General features: G+C 43.0%; 1 protein-coding gene across 5 annotated transcripts in view; it reads right to left on the bottom strand.

The window, feature by feature from the left end:
- Positions 1 to 5,361: 5,361 nt before the first annotated feature.
- Positions 5,362 to 10,147, bottom strand: part of NEDD9 (neural precursor cell expressed, developmentally down-regulated 9) — a 51,214-nt gene continuing 46,428 nt past the window's right edge. For all 5 annotated transcript variants that reach the window (XM_074987684.1, XM_074987686.1, XM_074987685.1 and 2 more), the window contains one exon: positions 5,362 to 9,671. In XM_074987684.1, the coding sequence (XP_074843785.1) occupies positions 9,162 to 9,671 (510 nt within the window). In that variant the 3' untranslated portion in view covers positions 5,362 to 9,161. The remainder of the gene's footprint in view (positions 9,672 to 10,147) is intronic.

Genomic DNA, 10,147 nt, shown 5'->3' with positions numbered 1-10,147 from the left:
GCTCCTTTTTGAAAGGACCCCGCTATTTTGAAATCCCCTTACTCCTATGAGCAGATAGGAATAAGGGGACTTTGAAGTAGCCGGGATCCTTTCGAAAAGGAGCCCTGTCTGGATGAGCTGCGCAGTGGCGAGGTGCGTCATTTTCGAAGTGCCGCTGCCGCCCGCATTCTAATGCGGTGCCAAATATGTATTTCAGTGCTTCATTAGTAAACTTCGAAATGGACATTTACATTGCCATTTCGAAGTTTTTGGCTAATGTAGACACGCCCCCTGAGAGAACTGATGGCCAGGATCACTTGGGAAACAATGAAGGGGAAGAGAGTCCAGGAGAACTGGGAGGATTTTAAAGAAGTCTTACTGAAGGCACAGAAACAAACCATCCTGCTGCATACTAAGAAATGCAAATATGGTAGGCAACTAGCTTGGCTTAACAGGGAAATCCTTGGTCAGCTTAAACTCAAAAAGGATGTGTGTAAGAAGCGGAAATGCAGACAGCTGACTAAGGAGGAGTATAAATATGTGTCTGGAGAATTCCTGGCAGTAATCAGGAAAGTGAAAGCACAATTAGAACCGCAGGTGGCAAGGGAGGTGAATGGTAACAAGAAGGGTTTCTACAGGCATGTTAACAATAAGAGGGTTATCAGGCAAGGTGTGGGGCTGTTACTGGATGAGAGAGGTAACCTAGTGACAGATGATGTAAGAAAAGCTGAAGAGCTCATGCTTTTTTTGCCTCAGTCTTCATGGACAAGAACAGCTCCCACATTACAGTGCTAGACAATGCAGTATGAGAAGGTGGAGGGCAGCCATGGGTGGGGAAGGAATGAGTTAAGAGCTACCTAGAAAACCTAGATGTACACAGATCCATGGGTCTGGATTTAATGCACCCAAGGGTACTGAGGGAGTTGGCAGAACCTTTGGCCATTATCTTTGAAGACTCTTGGAGAGCAGGAGAGATCCTGGATGATTTGAAAAAGGCACATGTAGTGCCCATCTTTAAAAAAGGAAAGAAGGACAATCCAGGGAACTATAGATCGGTCAGCCTTACCTTAGTCTCTGGGAAAATAATAGAGGAGATCGTCAAGGAACCCCTTTTGGAACACTTGGAAGAGGGGAAAGTGACCAAAAGTAGTCAACATGGATTCACCAAGGGCAAGTTGTGCCTGACCAATCTGATTGGCTCCTATGATGAGGTAACTGGGTCTTTGGACATGGGGAAGTCAGTGGATGTGATCTACCTTGACTTCAGTAAAGCTTTTGCTACAGTCTCCCACAACATTCTTGCCCATAAGTTGAGGAAGTATGGATTGGATACATGAACTATAAGATGGATTGACAGTTGGGTCCAAAGGTAGTGGTTAATGACTGTTGGTAGTGGTAGTGGAGTAGTAGTGGTTAATCTGGATGGCAGTCAGTTTCAAGTGGAGTGCCCCAAGGCTCAATTCTGGGGCCAGTGTTGTTCAACATCTTTATTAATGACCTGAGACTGGATTGCATCCTCATCAAGTTTGTGGATGACACTAAGCTAGGGAGAGAGGTAGATATGCTGGAGGGTAGACATAGGATCCAGAGTGATCTGGATAAATTGGAGGATTGGGCCAAAAGAAATCTGATGTGATTCAACAAGGAGAAGTGTAGAGTCCTGCACTTGGGACGGAAGAATCCCAAGCATTGTTATAGGCTGGGGACTGACAGGCTAAGCAGCAATACAGCAGAAAGGAACCTAGGGGTTATAGTGGATGAAAGGCTGAATATGAGTAAACAGTGTGCCCTTGTAGCAAAGAAGGCTAACAGAACACTGGGGTGTATTAGAAGAAACATTTTGAGCAGATCTAGAGAAGCTGTTGTTCCCCTCTATTTGGCACTGGTAAGACCACATCTAGCATATTGTCTCCAGTTTTGGACCGCCCCCCCAGTATAGAAAGGGTGTAGATGTGCTGGAGCAGATTCAGCAAAGGCAATGAAAATGATTAGGGGTCTGGAGCACATGACCTATGAGGACAGGCTGAGGGATTTGAGCTTATTTAGTTTGCAGAAGAGAAAACTGAGGGGTAATTTACTAGCAACCTTCAACTTCCTGAAGGGGAACTCTAAAGTGGATGGAGAGAAACTATTCTCAGTAGTGACAGATGATAGATGAAGAAGCAATGGTCTGAAGTTCCAGAAGGAGAGGAGTAGGTTGGATATTAGGAAAAACTATTCCACCAGGAGGGTGGTGAAGCACTGGAGTGTGCTGCCTAGCGAGGTGGTGGAATTTCCATCCCTTGAGGTTTTTAAGTCCTGGCTTGACAAAGTCCTGGCTGGGATGATTTAGCTGGGGTTGATCCTGCTTTTAGCAGGGGGATGAACTAGATGACTTCCTGAGGTCCCTTCCAGCCCTAAGATTCTATGATTCTTTGAACAGTCAGACATTGTTAATGATCTTGGCCACAGTCAAAATGTAACTCTCGTTTAATTAAAAGTCAAGAGAAATTCTCGGAAACGGTTTGGTGACTGGATTGAAATTGAATTGAATGGATTGAAATTACCAAAGGGCCAGTTAATAGGTTTGGAATCCATATGGAAAGAGACTACCTTTTAAGGCCTTTAGCTCACAGGAGAGGCAAGACCAAAAAGTTGATGATTTTGAGATGAGACAATGTATATGTTCCTTATTTTCAAGACAGCCAAGCCAGCAGAATTATGACCTGGATTCTTCTTGTGTTTGTAAACCACGAACACTTCTGTGAGGACACTGAGGTGACAGCTACACTTCTTGGTGCACTATCCATGTACAGATTAGCACCAAAGAGCTACATCTAGGCCTCTCAATCAAGCATGGTACATGGAAGGGTGCTTTGGAATGGGTCTTTGGTGGAATCTGGTGTAAATGGCCAACTGAGAATCTCTTTGAGGCTTTACAATAAATAAAAGTCCTCAGATACTATCTGAGGTGCTCTGCTTCACCATATCAAATATTCATCACTGTGACCAAAAGAATAGTTCAACAGATCAAAATAATCACCTTCCGGTAGTTCATAAGTACTTGGGTGATGGGACATTAAGGAGGCACTCCAGGGATCTCAACTTCCCCTTCCTGTGGCCTTATTTAATGAAAGGAGAAAAGACAGTCCCTACCTTTATAACTGTAATCTAATTTACTATTTAAATTCAACCAAAGTTGACGATACCGTAATAGACACAGGAAAGGGCTAAAACATATTGGCCGTTTCTACACAGGCCACTTCCTTTGGAAGTGCCATGCTAATACACAGAGTGAAAGATGATAATGAGGTGCGGATACAAATTCCCTGTGCCTCATTAGCATAACGTCACATGATTTGAAGTCCAGAAGACCGTTCTTCTGGACTCCAAAGCGCCATGTAGAAGCGCGGCCCTGGGTCTTCCGGACTCCAAATCATGTGACGTTATGCTAATGTGGCGCGGGGAATTTGCATCCATGGCTCATTAGCATCTTTCGCTCAGTGTATTAGCATGCCACTTCCGAAGGAAGTGGTCTATGTAGGAACGGCCATGAAGTGTAAACCATGCAGTGAGTGAGAGAATCTTACCAACTTTAGAGTTTGAAGTGAAGAGCTTCAAAGAGATCTTACGAAACTAAGTGATTGAGCAACAAAATGGCAAATTAAATTTAATGGTGACAAATGTAAAGTAATGCATATTGGAAAAATCGTCCCAACTATACCTACAAAATGATGGGGACTAATTTAGCTCTAACTACTCGAGAGAGAGCCTTGGAGTCATTCTACATAGTTCTCTGAAAACATCCATTCAGTGTGCAGCAGCAGTCAAAAAAGCAACAGAAGGTTAGGAATCATTAAAAACGGGTAGAGAGTAAGACAGAGAATATCTTATTGTCTCTATATAAATCCATGGCGTGCCCACATCGGGAAGAGTGCATACAGGTGTGGTTGCCTCTTCTCAAGAAAGATACGTTGACATTGGAAGAGTTTCGGGGGTTTGGAATGGCTGCTATATGGGGAGAGATTTAAGAGACTGGGACTTTTCAGCTCAGACAAGAGGTGACGAAGGGAGGGACACGGTAGAGCTGCGGTGTCCAACACACTCGCTGTGCGCCGTGTGTGGCAAACTGGACACCAGGATGTGGCCAAATGTGACTCCTTAGAGCCACACACACGGAGTGCTCTCTGCCCGCTCCACGCACACGCCCTGCCTTTGGGTGGGACAAGCTCATGGCCTCAGCTCCTCCTGTGGCTCCGGCCCAGAGCCGCACGGCTCTGGAGGCCCTGGCATAGCTTTGGTGGCTGCGGCCTGGTGCAGCTTGTGCGGTTCTGGCAGCAGCATGTGTGGCCTGGCAGCTCCAGTGGTGGAGTCATGGCTCGTGCAGTCTCAGCTGCAGTGCGTGCGGCCCCACAGCTCCAGTGGCAGAGGCAGTTTGTGCAGGGTGGGTGGGAGGTGTGCCTGGCTCTGGGGAAAAGGGAGGGCATTTATTTGGGGGGAGGGGGCGGGCTGTGACGATCCCTAAATTTCTATTGGACACCACTGTGGTAGAGGTCTGTGAAATCATGACTGGTGTGGCAAAAATGAATAAGGAAAGGTTATTTGTTCCCATAACTGAAGAACTAGAGGTCACCAAATGGAATTAATGGGCAGCAGGTTTAAATCTAACAAAAAAGTTTTTCTTCACACAGCACATGGTAGACCTGTGGAACTCCTTGCCAGAGGATGTTCTGAAGCCCTGGACTTTAACGGGGTTCAAAAAAGAACTAGATAAATTCATGGAGATTGGTCCATCTGTGGATATTAACCAGGATCGGTAGGAACGGGGTCCCTAGCCCCTGTTTGTCAGAGTCTGGAAATGGATGACAGGAGAGGAATCACTTGATGATTACCTGTTTTGTTCACTCTCTCCGGAGCATTGGCCAGTGTAGGAAGACAGGATTCTGGGCTAGATGGACCTGTGGTCTGACCCAGTATGGCCATTGTTATGCTCTTAATACACTTGAACCTCTGTACTCCAAGTGTCCATAATCTGGGAACACCTGTGATACTGACATGGTGCAGGGCAGAGGAGAAGGTGGCTCTGCACGGTTATGGGAACAGCAGCACAGCAGTGCACTGATCCAGAGGCTTTTTCCTACTCCCATATTAGTGGGGGTCAGTGCCTGGGAGCAGTGGAGGGCATGGAGCCATATGTGCCCCCAAGAGCAGCACATGATGTAAGCATCTACCCCAGTCCCCCTCCCTCACAGGCCACTCAACGCTGCATCAACAGGAACACACAATTATTTTAGCTGGTGAATGCAGGATATAGAGTGAAGAGTGTAGAAGGTTACAGCCCAGCCAAGAGAAAACTCTGATGAGAACCAGCACATTAATAAAGGGGCGTACAAGGTATTTACAAAGAGATGGCCACTCTTTTATTGCTTTTAACAGGAAAAATAATTTTTTAAACAGCCATAAAAATGCTAGACTGCCGACAGATGTTAGAAACAAGTTCACCTTCAACATTGGCAACAGATGTCTTGAACGCTCCCTCATTCACAAGGTCATCCTCAATGCCAGTGTTGCAGTAGCCAGTCAAGGGATCACTGAGGTCCAACAATATAAAATATTGCTGGAAATAGCCTCCATATTAAACATAAAGAATGTTCCTGGAGCTGCTGATTTCCATAAACTGGAATGAGCAGTTTTAGAGCACAGTCTCTCCTTAACTCTCTAGAGCTGAACTTAGAGGGTGAGTAGTGCTAGATCGTTTTTATAAATTAATCTTTATACAGGGTTCTCAGGTGAGGAGCTAAATCTTTTTAACCCTGTTTCTGTGATGTGTATTCATTAGAAACAAGAACCTATTTCACCTTGTCCAGCTGCTGTCCCAGGCTCTGCATCTCATTTCCAATTCCTTCAATTCTCCAATCTCTTTAAGTTTCTTAAATGTCGAAACAAAATACAGTGCAGTGGTTTTATAGGGTGTAGCCAGTGCCTATGACCAGAATAGGCATTGCCTTCACCAATTACAGAGTTCAAATCCATCAGGCCCAGCAGTTTGGAAGTCAAAAGTACACAGAAGCAAACTCTTTAGTTTGCTAGGACTGGACTAACCTGTGGGAGGCATTAGTTTCCACTCACGCAAGATGAGTCATTCTTTATTGACAGTCAACTGTTGTCCTACGCTAGAAAGTAGCTCACAAAAAAGGTGCAGAATTCTTTCCTGACTTTGGAAGTGAAAACCCTGCTCCTGCTTTTGGCCTTCAGGTCAGTGAAGCTTATTAGGTATGTGAGAGAGAGGTGATCCCGTCCGCACCAAGAGGAATTTTGTTACTTAAAGCCACGTAACCATTTGAGATTTTAATGTGCCAAGTTCTGGACCACAGCTGAATTGCAAATGTTTCCCCTGCTTAAGGCTGGGGGAGTACAGACTACAAGGAGTGGCTTTTCAGCCTTCCATGGGGCCTAGAGCATGATGTTGGACTGGGTGGACACGGATAGAACTGGGGGTGAGGAGGCATGAGTCCTGCAGCTGTGTTGTATATTAACAGGACAGTATAAAGTTGCAAGGGCATGTCCTCTCCATCTGGTCCTAAAATAAATAAAATAAAGTTTCATGACTGAGATAGGGAAGTGGCCAAATGGGTCCATAAATATTGTGCATTAATTGACCAGATGAGGAGAACAGCAGCCTGTCACTGATGGATAAGGCGTGCTAGCTGCTGTGGACCAATTGCATAGGTGCTCCACCACCTTCCTCTGGACTAGTAGAGAATTTCTTCACTGTGAATCTCCACACTGGTTACTCACACAAAGCCCGTCTACTTGGGTTTTCCACAGATGATTTCAACTTCACCCTATAAAGAGTGATCATCACTACAGACTAAATTCCCTTAAACCTCTCTAGTTAGCGTTTGCCTTCTTGACAGCAGCTGGTTTGAATGTGGCTTCATCAGCTTTTTTTACATTCTTAGTGCAGGAAGACATGTCCATGGAAATACTTTTGTCTCCCTACAGCTTTAGCAGTAGTTAGCTGCCTGGAACGTTTGCTTCTACAGTTCATAGAGAATTGCAGAGAAGGAATAAAACCAGTTAACATGGAAATGCATTTTTTTAAAAAAAAGCTTGATATATTTAATGATTTTAAAAATACTCTCTACAAGATAACAAGTAAACAATAATATACGTTTGCCATAAAAGGAATCCCCCTTCTGAAAACTCAAAAGCTATTTACATATTGTCTAAAGTTTAAAACAGTTTGTCACTTTCTAAAAATATTACAATGGAAAAATGGAGAAAAAATAGAAAAGTCCTAAATAACACAAAACAGGTTCAAGTGGATTCTTTGGTATTTTTTGGCATTCCTCTTTTGCTTATAGAGGGAGAACTATTCCTCTCTTTTTATACAACAGAGAAGCTCTTTAAATATATCTAATGCAAGTGCTGACTGTGATTTTGTGCTACTGAAATCACTCCAAACTTCAGTTGGCTTTAATGGGATCAAGGTTGAGCCCTTTGGAAGTAACATTATGATGACTTTCAATGATGAGTAGTCACCACTCTGAGACAATGTGTTAGGAAAGCATAATTTCATTTTCTGGTTAACCAGTTCTGTTGTCCAAGATAAACAAATGCATTGCAATGAGGCATGCAGTGTAGAATGTGTTTACACATAGGCTGGAACAAAAATACCAGACATCCTTTTGTGAAAAAAGACTTTACTTAAGTGTCTGATGGTTAGGTATTCTACATAGTGTGATTTTGTATTCTCCACCAGCCTGGTCTCTTATTCAAACATTCAGAATACAGGAAGACTTGGGACAAAAGCCTAATTTGTCACAAAGAACTGAGACACAATATGTGTGTTTTAAATTACAAGTACATTCAACATCATTTGTACTTCATTCTCTTAAGCCCGATTGTCACTACTCCATAGTTAGGAGTGGCCATGTAATGTGACCTGTGGTGAAATTATTGCTGTGTCTGCTACATATAAAATTACCCCTTTCAAAATAGAGCGTTGCTTTGGTGACTGCCTAGCTTAGGAGACCTATCGTGTAGCCCTGGGCCAGAAGGGAAAATTTAGAAAAAGTCCAAAATCAGAGTAAAGCGCAGAGCTACAAAACTGCAAGTGATTCATAAGAATTTGTCACAGATTTAAGTGCCCTTTTCTCCTCTAAAATTACTCGTGTTCTTAGGAGATGTTTCAAAATTCATGGCAAAGTAAGCCTTTGCATGGGCAATTATGATGCCATACATTTTCAGTAATCCTGATTCTGTGCAGTGTTGTGTACCTTCAGAGTCCACTGATGTCAGCAAGATTTAGGGACATTGAGCAACTCTAAGAGTAAGCCCCTAGGTCTGCAAAAAGAAAAAATAAAGAAATAAAAAAAAGTACATCTTTAAAGTCTGACGTATTATTATTTGAAAATGCAAGGGAAGGTGGGATAAACACGTGGAATTATATTTTTGGAAGTCGTCCAGGTTTTGAAATATTTTATGGCATTAAGAAATGATTTTAAAATATATACAATCCTCCCTGCTTCTCATGAGGAGGTTCTCTCTATCATGCTGTTGGAGGATGGCTTTTACCCAGCTGGTTTGAGCCTTGGTTTGTTACCTGTTATGTAACACATATATATCTACACTGCTCAAAATGAGTGACTCCTGTATGCAAGATAAAATCAAGGGGTCTGCTAATTTTTTATTTAGTTAATTCAAATCAAGTAGATGTGAGGAAGGGAGTAGGGTTCCATTAGAACTGTTACGCCTACACCATAAATTGCTACAAATAGAATTTTCAGTCTTATCCATGTGCCACATTTAAGTTGAAGCAAAATACACAGTATGCCCCCTCAAAAAGAGAGTACAGCATCCAATTAACGGATATATTGAAAACCCAACAGTATGTACAGTGATATGCATCACTTCACTGATGCATATCTTTAAGGTGCTTACATAATGATGTCTTATGGAATGTAGCAACATATACATATATGCAGTGAACACATATAGATGTATATTAAAACCATAATTGGGAAGCAGATGTACCCTCAGATCCCTGAATTTTAGATTTTTCTAATCCATAAAAATGTATTTAAAATATTTCATATAAAAGTCTACAAAAAATGGTAACATTTACATAAAATAGGACACGTTTCCAGTTTTCTCAAATCCTTGTTACTGTCCGGGGCTTGGATTCCGTTTGGTCTGTTTCAGAATGATGCCATCTGTACCAGAGAGAGTTTAAACAGTCGAGCCTGATGAGACAGTTCTGTTACTCGGTCGACCATCTCCTGCAGCGCAGCAGGGGCAGGATAATACAGAGCAGCCATCTTGGTGGCCGTAACAATGTTCTTTAGCAGTTCACACAGTTGGTTGCTGGAGTTCATCACTTTGCTGCGGATATCTTGAGTAGTCACTTGCCTGGTGAGAGTGTCCCCAATGAACACCAGTTTGTGAGCGCTTAAAATGACAAACTTGCTGTGAGCGACAAAGATCCTTGGTGGCTGCGCGGCACTGATACAGCTGAAAAAGGCATCGATGGCGTTCAGGAGAGAAATGAAATGAGTCTCACACTGGTCAGCATAAAAGAAAAGCAGCTCTCTGTCCTGAGAGTCCACAGTGTTGCTGGCAGTTTGAAGACTCTGCGGTGGCTTCCATTTCGAGATGTCATTTTCCACAGGCTTTGTGATCTCCTGCTCCAGTTGCTGGAACTGATTGATCTGCATGGCAAAGAGAAGAGATTCCTCAAAGAGCTATCGACGCACCGTATCAGCCTTGTTAGAATTCACAAATGCACCCTGCCTTTGATAAGCACACATACTTCACACTGGGGTTTTTTATCACCCTGTAGTCTAGCTGCAAGCACAGTTTCTAAATACCATCCCCAAAGTGTGTACATGACTTGGTTTAGTTTTGGTACTTTCAAGTGAGTGATGCAGCTCATCCAAATGCCCTTTAGATCAGAATATAGCATCATGTATATGCCATGTAGAGGAAACTATTTGAAGAACTTTAAAAACTTATAGGGACATTTTTTGTACTTTAATTCCTGTAAAATCAGATGGTCTACACAGTCCAACTACACAAAGCCAGAGAAGGAGAAACAACCTAAAATATCACCATATCTAAAAATCTAGTGGTCTTAAGACCTGCTATATGGGGACCCTACAGTTGGAAACAGTTGCTGTCAATCTAA

Source organism: Carettochelys insculpta, chromosome 2 (assembly GCF_033958435.1).
Source record: "Carettochelys insculpta isolate YL-2023 chromosome 2, ASM3395843v1, whole genome shotgun sequence".
Classification (NCBI taxonomy): domain Eukaryota; kingdom Metazoa; phylum Chordata; order Testudines; family Carettochelyidae; genus Carettochelys; species Carettochelys insculpta.
Note: the sequence above shows the minus strand (reverse complement) of the source record. Positions and strands in the feature narration are given on the sequence as shown.